Source organism: Moesziomyces antarcticus, assembly GCF_000747765.1.
Source record: "Moesziomyces antarcticus DNA, scaffold: scaffold_v10002, strain JCM 10317, whole genome shotgun sequence".
NCBI classification, from domain to species: Eukaryota; Fungi; Basidiomycota; class Ustilaginomycetes; order Ustilaginales; family Ustilaginaceae; genus Moesziomyces; species Moesziomyces antarcticus.
The window spans coordinates 947,252-964,369 of NW_014639008.1; the positions used below are offsets into that span (position 1 = coordinate 947,252).

General features: G+C 63.4%; 6 protein-coding genes across 6 annotated transcripts; 4 read left to right on the top strand and 2 right to left on the bottom strand.

The window, feature by feature from the left end:
• Positions 1-36: 36 nt before the first annotated feature.
• On the bottom strand, positions 37-6,710 carry PAN0_002d1240 (beta and beta-prime subunits of DNA dependent RNA-polymerase; the record flags this gene model as incomplete). Its single annotated transcript, XM_014803407.1, has 2 exons — positions 37-4,011; positions 4,329-6,710. 2 exons carry the CDS (start codon positions 6,708-6,710, stop codon positions 37-39), a joined length of 6,357 nt encoding a protein of 2,118 aa, XP_014658893.1.
• A 631-nt stretch (positions 6,711-7,341) lies between these two features.
• Positions 7,342-9,399, top strand: PAN0_002c1241 (WD40 repeat-like protein; the record flags this gene model as incomplete). Its single annotated transcript, XM_014803408.1, has 1 exon — positions 7,342-9,399. One exon carries the CDS (start codon positions 7,342-7,344, stop codon positions 9,397-9,399), a length of 2,058 nt encoding a protein of 685 aa, XP_014658894.1.
• Positions 9,400-9,467: 68 nt separating this feature from the next.
• On the bottom strand, positions 9,468-11,627 carry PAN0_002d1242 (arsenite transmembrane transporter protein; the record flags this gene model as incomplete). Its single annotated transcript, XM_014803409.1, has 1 exon — positions 9,468-11,627. One exon carries the CDS (start codon positions 11,625-11,627, stop codon positions 9,468-9,470), a length of 2,160 nt encoding a protein of 719 aa, XP_014658895.1.
• A 122-nt stretch (positions 11,628-11,749) lies between these two features.
• On the top strand, positions 11,750-13,106 carry PAN0_002c1243 (ribosomal RNA large subunit methyltransferase J; the record flags this gene model as incomplete). The annotated part of the gene is made up of 3 exons (XM_014803410.1): positions 11,750-12,596; positions 12,668-12,732; positions 12,819-13,106. 3 exons carry the CDS (start codon positions 11,750-11,752, stop codon positions 13,104-13,106), a joined length of 1,200 nt encoding a protein of 399 aa, XP_014658896.1.
• Positions 13,107-13,453: 347 nt separating this feature from the next.
• PAN0_002c1244 (uncharacterized protein) lies at positions 13,454-15,016 on the top strand (the record flags this gene model as incomplete). The annotated part of the gene is made up of 1 exon (XM_014803411.1): positions 13,454-15,016. One exon carries the CDS (start codon positions 13,454-13,456, stop codon positions 15,014-15,016), a length of 1,563 nt encoding a protein of 520 aa, XP_014658897.1.
• An 80-nt stretch (positions 15,017-15,096) lies between these two features.
• PAN0_002c1245 (glutathione-disulfide reductase) lies at positions 15,097-17,028 on the top strand (the record flags this gene model as incomplete). Its single annotated transcript, XM_014803412.1, has 3 exons — positions 15,097-15,121; positions 15,233-15,258; positions 15,337-17,028. The coding sequence occupies 3 exons, from the start codon at positions 15,097-15,099 to the stop codon at positions 17,026-17,028; spliced, it is 1,743 nt and encodes a 580-aa protein (XP_014658898.1).
• Between the last annotated feature and the right edge of the window lie 90 nt (positions 17,029-17,118).

Genomic DNA, 17,118 nt, shown 5'->3' on the forward strand with positions numbered 1-17,118 from the left:
ATTACTATTAATACTACTGCACTGCTACAAAGAGGATCAGGGCGACAGGGCAAAGCTCATCTTGATGCCCATGGCGGCGAGTTCGGCCACGAGGTACTTGAGCACGTACGGCACTGCCACCACATCGAGGTCGCCGCCGCTAACGTTGTTGATCACGTTGTGTGCAGGGATGCCGATGGTGGCCTCGGCGCCACCGATGGGCTGACGCTTGCCACGCAGCGGTTCCAAGCCCTGCTGGCGACGCACCTCGTCCTCCGCACGGCAGACGCGGCAGAACTCGCCGTTGGGGCCGAGCACGGGCGTGGTGCCCTGCGTCGTCACGTCGATCGTCGACATGGCGCCGCCGGCGCCCGAGTGCGAGTGGTCAAAGCCGACGGAGAGCAGCGAGCCACACGTGCGGCAGACGTACGAGGTCGAGTAGTCCGAACAGTTCATCAGTCGGTCCTGCAGCATGTACGACGTTCCGTGCGCCAGCAGCGCATCGCGCTCCATCTCGCCGAATCGAATACCGCCCGCGCGCTTTCGACCCTTGATCGGCTGTCGCGTCAGCGCATGCACCGGACCCGTGGTGCGCACCTGGAACTTGTCGTTCACCATGTGCCTCAGTCGCTGGTAGTACACCACGCCCAGGTAGATGTCTGCACGCAACTCCTGCCCCGTGATGCCCGAGTACATCGGCTCGTTGCCCACGTGGTTGTACCCCGCCGCCTTGAGCTGCTCGCCAAAGAACTGCGTCGGCGTGAAATCCTCGCTGAACGTGAAGGGCGTCGAGTCCTGCGCAAGTCCGTGCATCGCTCCCGCCTTGCCTGCGATGCTCTCGATCAGCATGCCGATCGTCATGCGCGACGGGAACGCGTGCGGATTGATAATCACATCCGGCTGCATCCCGCTCTCGCTAAACGGCATGTCCACCGCCGGCCATTTCTGCGAGCACACACCCTTCTGGCCGTGGCGCGAGGAAAACTTGTCGCCGATCACGGGCGAGCGCGTGATGCGCAGCATGATCTGCACCTTTTGGCACTCGCTGTCGCCTCCACCCGAGCCGCCATCAGCACCGAGCAGACGCACCGTATCCACGTACGCGTACTCGTCGCCCTTGAACTTTTTGAACGACGTCTTGCCGCTCACCTCGTCCCAGTACGCACAGATCGGCTCGCCCGCCATCACCTTCTGTCCAATGTACGGCAGGCCGTCCTGGTCCAGGATCGCCCGCTGCGCCTCCGACGCGCGGTAGTTCGGCGCAAATCCAAAATGCAGCGTCGGCACACTCGCACTCGCCGCCTTGCCGCGCAGATCCCGCAGATCCACCGTCTCGCTCTTGTACACGGTTCCGTACCCGAATCCGCGCTCGTGCGCCGACTTGTTCAGGATCATGGCATCCTCCATGTCGTAGCCCGTATACGAAATCACCGCCACAATCGCATTCGTCCCGTTCGGATAGTCGTCGAAGCCGTACTTGTTGTAAAGCTCCGGTCGCACCACCGGCGTCTGCGGGCTCTGGATCCGGTACAGCTTGTTGTCCGTCCTGCGAGAAATCGCCGTCGACGCCGTCCCCATCGTCTGCTTCATCATCTGGGTTTGGTACACATTTCGTGGGCTCTGGTTGTAATCCGAGAAGGGCGTAAGGTTGGCGAGCACCGAGAGGATCGAGGTCGGGGCGAGCTCGACGTGCGACGAGACGCCTTGGATGATTTCCGACGGGTCGCAGGCGATGTCGAGGTAGACCTGTTCGTAGGGGCCGACGAGGTCGATCTTGTTGTTGTGGAGCAGACGGACGGGACGGATCATGCGCGAGCGGTTGGAGAAGAGGTAGAGACCGGGGTACTGTCCCGACTTGGAGGTGGGGACGAATCCGATTTCGAGGTCGAGGGGGACCTTGTGGAGGCCTTCGGTCTTCCAGATGCGGAGTGCGGTGGCGATGTGCTTGGCGAGGGCCGGGGTGGTGTATCCGAGGATGGCGCCGTCGAGCTGGACGACGATGTTGTTTTTGGCAGCGCCGGCGCCCTGGACGCTGCCGCCGACGCTGAAGGCGGCCTCGGTCATGCCGAGGCTGGTGAGGAGCGCGTGGAGGTGCGAGACGTCCGGCTGGCGCGTGGTCATGCGGCAGGTGTGCGAAAAGTGGTTGAGCAGGCCGCACGGCGAACCGTCGGGCGTGTGGACGGGGCAGAGGAAGCCCCACGCCTCGGGCAGCAGCTTTCGCACCGAGGTCGTCTTGAGTTCGGCGAAGAAGGCGCCGCGGTGCACCGAACGGAAGTGGGCGAGGTAGCGCGCAAAGTTGAGCTTCTCGGCCATGATGGTGAATCCGGACGTCTGCTGGAGGTCGAGGCCGGACGGCGACGACAGGTTGCCCGTGGCGAGGAACGAGGCGATCTTGACGCCAATGTCGATGTTGACCTTGGCGACGCTCTTCTTGATGTAGCGCGCGTCGAAAAAGTCGACGCCCTTGAGCTTCATGCGCACGTCGCGCGCGATCTGGGCGCGGATGTTGCCGACGGCCTCGTCGATGCGCTCCTTGACGATCTGGCCCACGAGGAAGCCGGGCATGAGGATCTCGTGGTGCTGCGGCGAGTCGGCGTTGTCGGCGCACGACTCGCCGGCGACGAGCGAGTAGAGCTTCTGGATCATAAAGATGAGCATCTTGTACTTTTCGCGCGGGCTGTCGAGGTGGACGAGGAAGATGCGGTGGATGAGCTCCGAGCCGACTTGGGCGTCGTTCCAGTCCTCGGGGCAGCCGAGCACCACGCGGAACTTGGAGCCGAGGTACTCGAGGCACTGGTGGCCCGACCACAGCGTGTACTGCTTGAAGTTGCGCAGCAGCAGCTCGACGCGGTCGGTGAGGAAGGTGTTGTCAAAGTCGCCCTGCACGATCGACGCAAAGATCTCCTTGTCCGTGGCGTCGACGAGCGCCTTGAGCACCATCACCACCGGCACCATGTACTCCTGCTTGCGCCAGCTGAATCGCAGCGTGAGGCCGCCGTTGTGCAGGTAGTGCACCGCGTTGGTCACGCTGATCAGGTCGTCGCGGTGGAGGCAGCGGATGACGATCGCCTTGTTCGAGTAGCTCGGTCCGCGCTTCTCGAACGACGGACGCTCGATCGCCTGCGGGCTGTTGGCCTTGGCGACGATGAGGTAGCGGATCAGACGCTCGTTGCCGTTGACCAGGTAGTAGCCGCCAAACTCGTTGGCCTCCTCGTGGTGGGCGACGAGCTCGCGCGACGACATGCCGCGCAGGTTGCAGCGGTTGGAGCGCACCAGCACGGGGCAGTTGCCCAGCGCCACGATCTCGCTCTGCTCCGGATCGCCGTTGACGCTCCAGCACAGACGCGCGGTGAGCTTGCCCGTGTAGGTGAAGAGACGCTCGCGCGCCTCGGTGGGGAACACCCTGCGCTCGCGCACGCCCTTGGCGCGGTCGTTCACGAGCGGCTTGGACAGGTTGACGCTGTCCATGCGCAGCGTGATGCGGTTGCCGAGGCCGCCGTTGGCGTCGCCCTGGCCGTCAAAGACGATGCGCGGCGCCAGACGACGAAGACTCTTTTCGAGAAGGCCGACGCCCTCGTTGTAGAAGCCACCTACGGCGGAGGCTGGCGGATCCAGCGACGGATCCTCTGCCCACAGCGCATTGAACGACTCGATGTTGGGAGCGACGAGCTCGGTGAGCTCGGGCGCCACAAAGCCCTTGTCGGTGGGGGCCGAGTAGCGCTCTTGGCGCTCGAGCGGGAAGAAGGTGTGCCTCTTCTTCCACAGCGGCAGTTCGGCGTCGATGCCGCCCTCCTGTCGTGCCGCCTTGATCGAGTTGGGCAGCGAGCGCACGGCGTCGGGCGGTGTGGAGGGCCCGTCGAAGGACGAGCGCGAGCTCGAAGAGCTTGCCGAAGACATGGACTCCGACATGGTTGAAGAGGATGCCCACTCCGCTTTCGGACTTGTCGAGGCCGCGATGCGAAGGCTGGTGCGATCGATGGTAGGGATGCGGTAAAGATGCGAGGTCGGAGGTGGACGGATACGAAGTGGCCTCTGTGGGTGCGCTGCGCCGCGCCATCTGAGCGCCCAAAAAATTTGAGAATTTTTCGCACCCTTTGGCCGCCGCACGGTTTCCGCAACCCGGCCCAAAAGCAGCATTTCTTCCCCTTCACCCCGCTCTCTTTTTTTTTCACCGTCACGTGCCCTCCACTATCGTCGCTCTAACATCGTGAACTTGGTGCCACCATTGGCAGCGACTGACGGTCGTGCACAAGACCCACACTCGCTCAAGACGTACACATGACCGCAAAAAGTTCGAATGGTGATGGTGGTATTGATGCAAGACAACAGTGATGGTACAGATTCTACACCTCCCATGCCTTGGGCTGGCCGTCGTCGCGCGGTACGAATCGGCGGTCGACCTCGAGAGGATCGCACTGCGCGTCAGGCAGGTCGCTGCCACTATGCTGGCTTCTAAACTTCTCGAGCTCGGCAGACAGACTGATCTCTGCCTGTCCGCGCATCCAACCGTCTCTGGACTTCTTGAGTGCCTGCAGGTCGCCCTGTTCCGCCACCGAGGCGACGCCGTTGCTGACGGCGATCGCATTGGTTTCGCCACCGGACAGGCCGAGCGCCTTGCGCTTGCGCGCCTCTTCGCGTCGACGCTTGTCGGCGAGCTCGGCCATCTTGCGGTGTCTCTCGACCTCTTCGAGAATCGCCCGTGCGCCGCGCTTGTGCGCGAGCTCGGTGGCAACATGCACCCCGAGCGCGCGAGCATCCTCGAGCGTCTTGCAGTGCTTGCTCGCCGAGTAGCGCGACTCTTGGCTGCCGTCGAGCGAGACTACGATGGCATCCAGATGCAGCGTACGACCTTCGGCAGCGGGCGTGGATCGATCCACGATGCTGTACGATGTCGAGACGATCTTGTCCGCGATCGTCGTGGCAGAGGTCGAAGCGTCGGCGGTCTTGGACTGTGTCTTGGCGGCTTGGATCGGCTCCACGCCCGTAGCGAGCGACTCGAGCGGGGGCCGCGTGGGAGGCGAGGACGCGACGATGCGGCTGTCTGCACTGGCATCGGCAAGCTGGCTTGCGGGGATGGTGTGGCCATCGCGAACAAGAGGCACACCGCCGTTGGGCAGCTCCGCCTTGGCACCTGCGTCTCCCGCGGTGATAAAGTCGTCGACCAAGGCGATCGCCTCGCTGCGCTGACCCTCGACGTGGTCGTGATCGTCAAAGCGCGTCTCGACACCGACGGGGATGGAGCAGCCACCCTCGAGCTCCCTGAGCAGCGCGCGCTCCGCCTCGGCCCGGAAGGTGGCGCGCCAGTCGCCGATGCTGTGGATGAGCTGGCGGATCCGTGCGTCGCGGTTGGTGGTGGGATCGGCGCCCGCGGGTGGCGAACGCACCTCGATGGCTAAGGAGCCCTGGCCGACCGAGTGGAGCAGCACGGGCGAGCTGAGGAAGGCGGTGACGCGCGAATGCATGTTGAGGCGCACCAGACCGGCGGCAGCGAGGATGAGCGCGGTGTAGGGACCGTTGGGCGCGTCGAGCTTGGCGAGGCGCGTGTTGATGTTGCCGCGAACGTCGCTGAAGACCAGGTGCGGGTATCTCCTTCGCAGCTGGGCTACGCGGCGGACGGAGGAGGTGCCGATGACCGAGCCGACGGGCAGCTCGTCGAGCACCTTGTACGGCAGGCCGGCCTTGACCACGAGGGCATCGCGCGGATCCTCGCGCTCAAGTACGGCGGCAAGTTCGAGACCCTTGGGCAGAGCGGTGGGGACGTCCTTGAGACAGTGTACGATGGCATCGACGGCGCCCTGCTCGAGAGCGACCTCGAGCTCCTTGGTCCAGATGGCCTTGCCTTCGCCACCGATGACGTACAGAGGCGAGCGCAGGTTCTGGTCACCGGCGGTGGACATGGAGGTGATGGGGAAGGCGTGTGGGCGCAATGGAGCGTCGGCTGCGGGCTGGAAGGAGTGGAGGAGGTTGCGGAGGAAGTCGACGTCGTGGTCGGCGTGGTCGCTGTCGACCTTTTGGAGGCGCGTTGCGGGCGTTGCGGAGGGCGACGAAGATCCTGCCGGACTGCTGCCAGGTGAGTCGACCGAGAGCGCCGCGGTGGCTTGGTCGAGCTGGGTGCGGAAGAGGGGCGAGGATTTGCCGTAGCGTGCTTCGAGCATGGCGCTGACGTGGGAGCTTTGGACGAGGGCGAGCTGGCTGTTGCGGCTGGCGAGGACGAGGGTGCAGCTGGGATCGACACCGAGCTGGCCTTCGAGCGGCAGCGGATTGATGTTGGCCTCCTTGCGCTGCTGGTCGAGCTTTTGTGCACGGTCAAACTCGTAGGCGGAGGCGCCGTGTGTGACGGCGAGCTCGTGGAGCGACGGCAGCGTGGTGGTGGACGAGAGCATGGAGGAGGAGGTGGAGCGCGAGAGCGGCGGGGTCTGCGCGAGATCATCGGGAGAGCGGTAAAAGATGCAGCGCGAGTCGGTGGGTGGGTATAAGGTGGATGCAGGAGCGTCAGGGACGGGAGGGTGTCCGGGGGGCAATGGCTGCGACTTGGCGTGAGGCACAGGACACGACGAGACGTCGCTCCACGATGGTGCCCGGTGCTGCCGCGCCTGTGCTTGCTGCTGTTGCTGCTGCTGTTGCGGCTGTTGTGGCTGCTGCTCTGTTGCGATGGTCGAGGTGCTTGGGTCGACACTCGAAGCGGTGTCTCCCGCCTCGATGCGATCCGGGCGCTGCTGGGCGAGCGACATTGTATGGACGCTGTTTGGGGATGCGGGGACGCTTGCTGGCCTGCTCGGTTTGAACAAGGGTGGAAGAGGTGGTGGCGCAAAGACACGAATGTGGGGAAAGCGCAAAGTCCAAGTCCGACCGACGACGGCTGCTTGCAAAATCGCTTAGCCGGGATGGCGAGCGAGGCTGCTCACGAGACGACATCGGCAGGGTCTCGTGCCGATGCCACTCCACCTTTTTTCTCTCTCTTTCAGCTTCCAGCCGCGGTCGGAGCGCTGATTTGCCACGGCCCAGTCGAGAGGAAAAAATTGGTCCAACAGGCTGCAGCAGCCGGACAGCGCCGGTTGGCCCTTCCGACGCGCCGATTTCTAATCAAGCTGGGCCGTCATTTTGGTAGGAAGCGCCTTAGTCAGCGTGAAGTAAGCGCTTTTTTTTCTGGTGAGCTGCACCCTGTTGGCAGGAAGAAAGCCAAGCCCAGACGAAAGTTTTGGCGGCGAAAAAGTGGAGCCGTTCGCTGCTCTGTGTTCCTCTGCATGGCTCTTCTCCATCGAAGCACTGATCGCTTCTACACAACTACGACCAGCGCGAGCTCTTCTTCCTTCAATCCATCGCGACGAGCTGTAGGCCCCGACTCCGAAGCTCTGCAACACGATGGCCCGCAAGAGGTCCCGAAACTCGACGGCGCCGGCGCCAAGCAACGAGGAAGCACCGCAAGAGCCGGCCATCCTCGGCGAGGGCTCGTCTACGCTAGCTGGCAGCCGCAAGAAGCGCGCACCACCACCGCCGGCGGACAACGAGCTGGATCTAGAGAAGCTCATCTTTGGCGGCTCGTCCTCGCTGCTTTCCACGCCCGCAGTCGCCTCGCGGCCCACAGGCGAAGATGCGATCCTAAACGACGACCAAGATGACGATGCTGCGTCGCAAGGCTCGCAGGACCAAGCGCTCGACGACGGCGACCTCTTCATGGTGGACACGGCTGGAGGCGATGACGACGGCGAGGGCCAGCTCGACGCGCGTGCCGAGGCGTCTGGCTCCGAGCGCGACAGCGACGACGACGACGACGACGAGATCCTCATCGACCGACCTAGCTCGAGCAGTGCAGTGGTCAAGAAGCCCAAGCGCATCAAGCGGTGTGTGTGGACTGACCCTGACGATGCGCACCTCACCATTGACCTTACACGCGGCGGCACGATGGGTGTCAACGGCTCGCGCGTCGGCAACGCGCGTCTGCGCCGTCTGCGCGACGAAGTGGGCGAGAGCAAGATCAGCGGGCTCGAGTACGAGATGCGTCTGCGCGCGCAATTCGAAAAGCTACACCCGCGACCGGGCTGGGCATCGTTCCGACTCGGCACGCACACGGACCAGCCCGACGATGCCCTCTCCGGCTCGGACGCGGTGGTGGTCAACGAGGACGCGACGCGGGGCATCCACGACCTGCTGCGCAGCGACACGGGTCTTGTCGAAGGTTACGCCGATGCAAAATCGGTCAAGGCACGCGGCAAGTTGAAGGCGGGCGAGATCGAGCTGGATCGGCTGCGCAATGCGAACGATGCGCAGAGCGCGCATGCGGTGGTGGCCGAGGAGTCGCTGCCGGCGATCGAGATGGTGCGGTTCCATCCGAGCGCGCGCGCGAGCGTGCTCATGACCGCCTCCAAGGACCGCCGCGTGCGCCTCTTCCAGATCGACGGCAAGACGAATGCGCTCGTGCAGACGATCCACGTGCCCGATCTGCCCATCCAGCACGCCTCCTTCCATCCCTCGGGCGAGTCGGCGCTCATTGCCGGGTCGAGGCCGTTCCTGTATGCCTACGACCTGCAGGCGGGACGCGTGGTGCGCTCGGTCCCATGGCGCGGTGCTGGATCAATGCACGGTCAGTCGTCGGCCGAGGATGACGGGACGGAGCTTAACCTGTCCGACGCCAAGTTCCAGCCGAATACGGCCGAGGCGGGAAACAGGCTCCTGGCGATTGGTGGGCGCAGGGGGGTGGTGCATCTGCTGGATTGGGGCAGGTCCGGTGCGGCGGGTGGCACGCGCATCGGTGGGGTGCGCATGAACTCGCCGCTGGCTGGATTCAGCTGGGATGCAGCATCGGTGCTCGGCGACCGGGGTACGGGCATCGGCGTCACAGGTACGGGCAAGGACGTCGAGCTGCTCACCATGTCCGTCGAGGGCAGCGTGCATCTGTGGGACATCCGCAATACCGGCATGCACGTCGGATGCACATCCATCTGGACCGACCCCGGTTCGTTTGGCGCCAAGGGCCTCGAGGTGTCGCCCAACGGCAAGTTCTGGTCCGTGGGTAGCGAGAGCGGCATCGTCAATGTCTACAAGCGTCCCGCCGAGTCGTATGCCGATGCAGCTTCGTCGTGGGTCCCCTCGGCCAACGCTGTGGATGGCGCAAGGGCGATGTTCGGCAAGGTGCCCGGTGGAAGCATGGAGGCGGTCAAGACGGTCGAGAACCTCGTCACCGCCACCTCGACCATGCGCTGGAATGGCGATGGACAGATCCTGGCGCTGGCGTCCAAGACCAAGAAGGATGCGCTGAGGTTGGTGCATTTCCCGACGATGCGCGTGTTTAGCAACTGGCCCACCTCGGGCACGCCGCTCGGCAGCGTGTCGTCGGTCGACTTTAGTCCGCACAGCCAGTATGTTGCCATCGGCAACACGCGCGGCAAGGTGCTCCTCTACTCGCTGCGTCACTATCTCTAGCATCATTGCCAGCTTTGCTTGATTCACGTGCGTGTTGTGGGATTGTGGATTGTCTGTTGCGTGCGAGGCTATGCGCTTACATGAAAGTACCTCACTTCGGCCACGATGATGGCGATGCCAATGACGGTGCTGGGTACAATGACCACTGCACACCACAGCAAGAACTGTCTCGCCCGTACACTGATTCCGCCCTGTCTGAGACCGCTTAACCAGAGCAACCCCGCCAAACTAGCCGCAAAAGTGCCACCCAATGCGCCTACGTTGGAGCCAAACGCGATCGAGTACTGAGCGACCTTCATGACGAGCTCGCGATCCGTCTGCGCCAACCCGGCGATCTTTTCGGCAAAGTATGGACTTCGAATCGATTTGGTGAGCAGGATGGTGGCGCCGATGTTGGTGCCTCCGATATTGCACAGTACGATGCCGAGGACCGAGATGAAGAAGGCGGTGGGGATGTAGCCGGCGGAGCAGACGCGACCGAGGCCGGCGGCGAGGATGTTGATGAATCCAACGTGCGCAAGCGCCTGCACCAGGATGAACATGGAGAATGCAAACGGCAAAAGCGGGAACGGCAGGCGCGAGAGCACGATGCTGACGGTGGGGAACATGTCCACCACCCGTGCATGCAAGCGTTGCATCCTACGAATCACGTTCCGACTCGCAGCAGGAGGAGGACCCGACTCGAGCGAGGTTTTGGAGGTGGTCGGCTGCACTGTGTCGGGACGCGAAGCCGAGAGCGTCTGCATCTCGATTGCTTCCACCTCCTCCACAGCCGCCCTGGACGTCTCTACCTTGCTCCCTGCCTCTCGAGTCGCCTCGTTGGGCGCGACATTGGAGTTCTCCACTTCGTCCGTGGAGGAAGCCTTGTCGAGTTGGAGTTTGCGCCACTTGAGCCAGTCGGCCGCCGCATCGCGCACCAGGCACAGCACCGCACCGGGCACCGCGATCTCAAACACCTTGACCCCACCCACCACCGACGTCCCCACGAGCGTGGCGAGCGTGGCGGCCATGACGATGCTGCCAAAGATCGCGCCGGTCTTGTCGACGAGTGCTGCGCGCGGGTCGACGTCCGGCCGGATGATGGTGTCGGGGATATAGATGAGTGGCGTGCGCTTGCGTTTCCCCGCCTCGTCTCCATCACCCCCGAGCGGCGCAGTGGATGCAGTTTCCGACGCCACACCCGTGGTCGCACCGTTCGTGTGCGCGCCTGGGTGCGCATCGTCAGACCCCTCGGCAGGCGCACTGGATCTATGACGCATCCCCTCGGCCCCGTCGCTGCGCGCTTTGGAGCGCATACCAGGAACGCTTTCGACGAGCTTTCGGAGCGACGACTTTTGGTCTGCATCGGCGTTGGGCTCGTGCTTGGGCGCATCTCGATTGCGGAAGAAGACGAGCATGGCAGCCAGACCGCCGACTGCCGACCCAAAGGCGGGGAGCACCATGTAGGCTGTGTATGTGATGAAGTTGACGTCGAAGCCGGTCGCAATGACGAGGTTGGTGGGGTTGGAACTGACGAGCACCGCCGACGACACATTGGCCGCGACGAATTCGGCCCAGATCCAGGCGTCGGGCGGGGAGATACCGGCGACGCGGGTGAAGTACACCAAGAACGCAGTTCCCGATAGGATGACGGGGTCGTTTCCGACGAGCACGCCTGCGGACCAGAAGAAAAAGTAGAGCAAGAGAAAGAGGGTTTTGCCCTTGGCTTCGCGGCCGTTGCGGCCTGCTTTGAGGCAGATGAGGAAGGCGAGGTATCGCAGCAGACCGGTCGCGTCGAGCGAGATGGCGATGTAGGCGAGCGAGATGAAGAGCGCCAGCACGTCGTACGGCTCGATGCCGTCCTCGCCCACGATGCCCTGGCGCACCTGTTCGCCGCCGATCGTCGTGGTGGCCAACAGCACCAGCACGCCAATCACGGGCGCCGACACATGGTCAATGGTGACGTACATCGGTTTCGCAGTCGAGCCCAGCTGCTGCTCGACGGTGCGCTCGTCATCTTTGCTGTCCTCGGATGCGTCTGGGGGGCCGGCGAGTGCGAGCCAGACTTTGGTGCCGATGCGGCGGAGGGGACGGGCGAGACGCTGTGGGACGCGGATGTTGAGCGGGCGGATGACGATGAGCGAGACGCACGCAAACACGATGATCGCAAACACGCCAAAGCCGTTGAGCGAGGTGCGTGTGGTGTCGACGGTCACCTGGCCCTCGCGCTTGTCGAGTATCGCCTCCATCGGGACGGCCTTGTATTAGAGGGACGGCTGGTGGGGGTCGGAAGCGAAAGCACCAAACTCAGAGCAGCGCGGCAAGGCGGTCCATGGCTAGCTGGCAATCCTCTCCTGCGTGACGTCTAATGATGAAGTGTGGGATAGAAGGCGGTGCACCAAAGGGCATGCATGAAGGGGTGCGGTGCAGTGCAGCCCTACAAGAGGTAAAACTTCTCGGCAGTTCTTGGCTCGAGCCCAGTGTGCCTCCACGTGCATCGCTTGGCCGGCGGTTGCCGTTTTTCTTGCTTTTCTTTTTCGATTTCTTTTCTGCCACCTTTTCCAAAAGTGGAGTTTTGGCGTTCGGCGCCCGTTTTGACCGACAGCCGCTATCACTCGCTCTCGTCGGCGATCTCCATCTCGGCGAAGGAGCCATGCAGTGGGCAGCAGCACGCTTGCGGCCGACATCCCAGTGGCATGCGGCATCCGTAGCACTGCTCTCACCACGGCTGCATGCTGCTGCGCCTGTGCGCTGGGCGTCGTCGAAACGCGGCGGATCGTCGAGCCGGTACATGCAACGGCAAAAGACGGATGTATACGTCAAGCGGCGCAGCAAGTCCACCATCGATGAGGACGACGAGATGGGCATGGGCACAGGCGGTGCTGGATACGTGGCGCGCTCGGCGTTCAAGCTGATCCAGCTCGACGATCGGTACAAGTTCTTGCGGCCGGGGCGTGTGATCGTCGACCTCGGCGCCGCACCAGGGGGATGGAGCCAGGCGATCGTCGAGCGTGTCCGTCGTTCCAAAGTGGCCAAGACGCCGGTGTTTGCACTTGACCTGCTACCAGTCGCCGACATCGACGGTGTCGCTTCCATCCAAGGCGACTTTTTGGACGCCAAGGTACAGGCGCAGCTGAGGAAGCTCGTGGCAGATGCATCGGCTGCAACGGCGACTGACGAGCGCGGCTTTGTCGATGTGGTGGTCAGTGACATGATGGGTAAGTTGCTCTGTCCAAAGAATGACTGAGTCTGGTGGATGGTGGATGGTGGCTGACGAGAGTTGCGACAGCCAACACGACGGGCAACCCGATCACGGATACCGAGGCATCCTTGGAGCTCTGTCGAGCCGCTGCGGTAAGTATGCCCTCAACCCTCTTGGCGAGACTTTGCGCGCGATGGACGACCAGCTAATCATGGCGACGATGGGTGGCGTGAAACAGAGCTTTGCATTCGACACGCTGCGCCACGACCACACGCCCAAGCCGGAGGATGCGCGCAAATCGCGGCCCCCCTCTGCGCTAGCAGCCAGCAGCTCGGTGCTGGTGATGAAGTACTTTATGTCTCACGAGGCCGATGTCTTTCGCAGGGAGGTGCTCCAGCCGCACTTTCACTTTGTCAAGGCCGAAAAGATGGACGCCAGCCGCAAGGAGTCGCGCGAGCAGTTCTGGATCTGCATCGGATTCAAGGGTAGGCGGCCAGCCCAGTCGCAGGAACAAGCAGAGTTGTAGCAGGCATCGTCGTCAGCAGCACGCATGCACTTCCTAAGCAGTCTGGCTGAGAGAGAAGCGGGTGTCGCGCGCGCGTAAAGTCAGGATTTAAGCGTGTTGGTCTTGGAACGCCGGCGCCCAAAATAGGGTCCAGCAAGGCACTGCACTCGAGCCTGCAGGATCTATGCGCGCCGCACAAGCCCCTGACGCTCCCTCTCGTCTATCCACCGCCCTGCTGTACCGTCACCACCATCCCTGACCGCCCCCTGATCGCAGCCAACACCATGCCGTTCAACTAGCCCTTTACGCAAGCCAGTATGCACACCACTGCACCCTACGCATGACGATAATCTCGATCTACAGCCACCATGTCTGCCACCACACAGCCCGCTCGACCCCGGGCCACCTCGTATATCCTCGTCTCCTCGGCCAGTGCGGATGAGCCGCAAGACTCCAACTTTCCGTCCAATAGCTATGCACCCTCGCCTCGCCTTCGACCACGCTTCTACTTTTTGCTTCCCCTAGTTGCCGTGCTCGACATTGCGCTGGCGATTGTTCTTGGTGTGCTCGTGTTGCGCCAGGAAGCGCGTCGCCGCTCGCATCCTTCCAATGCAGGAGAGCTCGACGATGCCGCTTGGGAGCGCCGCAAGATCGTCGTGGCCGTGGTGGTCTTCTCGGTAGCGCGCGCTGCTGCGTACGCGATCGTGGGCATCAGCCGGCGCATTCGGCAGCTCGGCGTGACCGTAGCTGCCATGAGCATCCTCAGCACGCTCTTCTACGTCTCGGTCGCCAACCTGCTCTTTCAGGCGCGCTCCAAACCCGACGTGCCCGACGCTGGCCTGCTGTCGTGGTCCGAGATGCTCAGCCTCGCCCATCCGTGGCACTGGCCCGAGGCGTTCCGACAGTTCGTGCCCACCATGCCTATCCTCGTGGGCTCGCAGCAGGCATTTACGCTCTTCGAGTGGATCCTCTACATCGCCGTCGTAGGCGTCAAGGTCCCCCCGGGCGGAAATCCGATCACCGCCAAGAGATGGCAACGCAACCTGGCGCAGGATCCCGACTTTCAGCGCGGCGTCGATGCACAGAGCCTGTATCACTCGGACGTCGAGGAGGGCCAGCCCGAGGAGCAGGGTCCAACGCCAGTAGCAGGAAGCGCGCCCACGCACGAGGCAAGGGGTGCTTCTGATTTCTCCACGCCCGACGACTCGGCCGATGCAAGTAGTCGGCCGCTCCTCGCCACCAGCCCCGCCCGCCCTTATGGCTACGGCAGCACCGCCTCCGAGCCCAGGACGCCGCCAACGGACGCTACGGCCCATCGATCCCCGGCCGCACAAATGCTGCAAGGGATGAGTCGAAGCGCGTCCAACCGCTCCGGCATGTACTCGCGCTCCCCTGGCGCCGCCGAACTCGGTCTGTCCTCGCACCGAGCCTCTGCGATGATCGGTGACGATAGCGGCGAAATCTCTGAAGATCACGACGACGAGGAGGAAGCCGAGGGCAGCGATCCGGACGACATTATCGACATCACGCCCAACCGTGCCGTCGCGCGCAAGGAGGCAAGGCTGCGACTCGCGCGTGCAGCGCTTCCCGAACGCAGGGCGTCCGGCGGCACGCTCTCGACGCTCAACATCTTTGGTGGCCACGCCAGCGGCGACCATAGCGGCTCGGACACTCAGCCGAGAGGTGCAGCGCGAGGGCCGGGCGTGTTTTCCGACGAGGCTGGAAGCCCTCTCGCCCGCACTGCGCAGCACGACGACCACGTGCCCGCTACGCTCATGACCGCCGCGCCATCGACCGAGTCGAGACACGCTTCGGCATCGCTGCTGCCGTCATCGAGCAGCACACGCTCCGCCTCGACACGCACCAGCTCGGCCAGCAAGGACCGCAAGTTCAAGCTGCCAAAGTGGATGAAGCCCGGTCGTAAGAAGTAGATCTCAATGGCAGTGACGATCTGAGCATGAATCGGCATGTGCACGAGCCTGATGAGTGAGCGCATCGGGCATGCCAGAAAATGTGGAGTCGGATCGGCTCATCAGGTCAGCCGGCAGCCTTTCAGTCAGCAGCGCTCGGTATCTCCGGCTGAGGAATCTCGAAAAATGGCGCCATGGCTCGTGCCTCGTTTTTTCGCTCTCTCTTTGGACGCACAGATCGGCGAGTTGGAAGTGTCAATGAGGTGCGCCGGCTTGCTCTCCTTCCACATCCACATCCACATCATCCCCCTTCGAACGTCGCCTGCGCCTAGCCTCGATAGCCTCGATCGCCAGTGCGCTGCCCGCTCGTGTCCGTCAAGATACCTCGTCTCGCGCTCCCACGTCCCCAGGCTCTGCCGCGTGCGCTGCCTGCCTCGCGTGCCTTTTCCACCGCCGCCCTCGCTGCTGCTGCCCCCGCACGCTTCGGCCTGCGCTCCTCCAAGCTGACTCGCACCACCGCCTCGTCTCGTCTCGAGCAGACCACCACCCACCTCGCCTTCTCCACCTCGTCGTCTGCCAGCATGCCGCCCCTCTCCAAGCCCTCCACCAACCACTATGACATGGTCGTCATCGGCGGCGGCTCCGGCGCCATGGGCGTCTCGCGCCGCGCCGCAGCCTACGGCAAGAAGGTCTGCGTCATCGAAGAGGACGGCCGTCTCGGCGGCACCTGCGTCAACGTCGGCTGTGTGCCCAAGAAGCTCATGTGGCACGCTGCCGACATGGCCGAGCATCTCAGCGAGGCGCCCGAGTACGGGTTTGGCGACGTGAACAACAAGCCCGCCGTGCCCGGCTTTGCGTGGAACTACTTTGCCGAGAAGCGCGACGCATACGTGCGCAGGCTCAACGGCATCTACGACCGCAACCTCGACAAGGACGGCGTCGAGTACCTCTCGGGCCACGGCAAGCTTACGGGCGCCAACGAGGTGGAGATCACCATGCGCGGCGACGACGGCAAGTTCACCGCGGGCACGCACAGGGTGACGGGCGACCGCATCGTCGTTGCTACGGGCGGCCGACCCATCATCCCCTCGGACGACAAGATCCCCGGCGCCTCGCTCGGTGTGGACTCGGACGGCTTCTTTGCGCTGCGCGAGCAGCCCAAGCGTGTCGTCGTTGTGGGTGCCGGCTACATTGCAGTCGAGCTCGCGGGGGTGTTCAACACGCTCGGATCGGAGACGCATCTGCTCATCCGCCACGACACGTTCCTGCGTCCGTTTGACCCGATCATCTCCGAGACGCTGCAGGACCACATGTCCAAGACCGGGCTGCGCGTGCATCAGAAGACCAACATCACGCGCGTCGAGGGCGAGCGCGGCGGTCCGCTCACCATCCACACGGACAACGGCGATCCCATCGAGGCCGACTGTCTGCTCTGGGCCATTGGTCGTCGCCCGAACACCGATAACCTTGGTCTGGAGGATGTCGGCGTGGAGCTCGACCAGGGCGGCAACATTGTGGTCGACAAGTACCAGAAGACCAACGTGGACAGCGTGTTTGCGATCGGCGATATCCAGGGCAAGGCACTGCTGACACCTGTTGCCATTGCGGCGGGACGCAAGCTGAGCAACCGCCTCTACGGTCATGCCGAGCTCAAGGACGACCATATGGACTACACCAACATTCCCACCGTCATCTTTTCGCACCCCACCTCGGGTACTGTCGGTCTGAGCGAGCCCGAGGCGATCGAAAAGTTCGGCAAGGACAACGTCAAGGTGCACACCTCCAAGTTCGTCAGCATGTACTATGGCATGCTCGAGCACAAGGCGCCCAGCGCGTTCAAAATGGTCGTCGGGCCAGGAGACAAGGTCGTAGGTCTGCACATTGTAGGCCTCGGCGCGGATGAGATGCTCCAGGGCTTCGCTGTTGCTGTCAAGATGGGCGCCACCGTCAAGGATTTCCAGGAAACCTGCGCCATTCACCCCACCAGCGCAGAAGAGGTCGTCACCATGGTGCCAACCACCCACAAGGCCTGAGCAACCCTCCACCACATCCTAGCCTCCCCCAGACCAATCAATGCGCGCTCACTTTCAATCAGCACTCCAGCGTGTGTTTGTGGTTTTGTT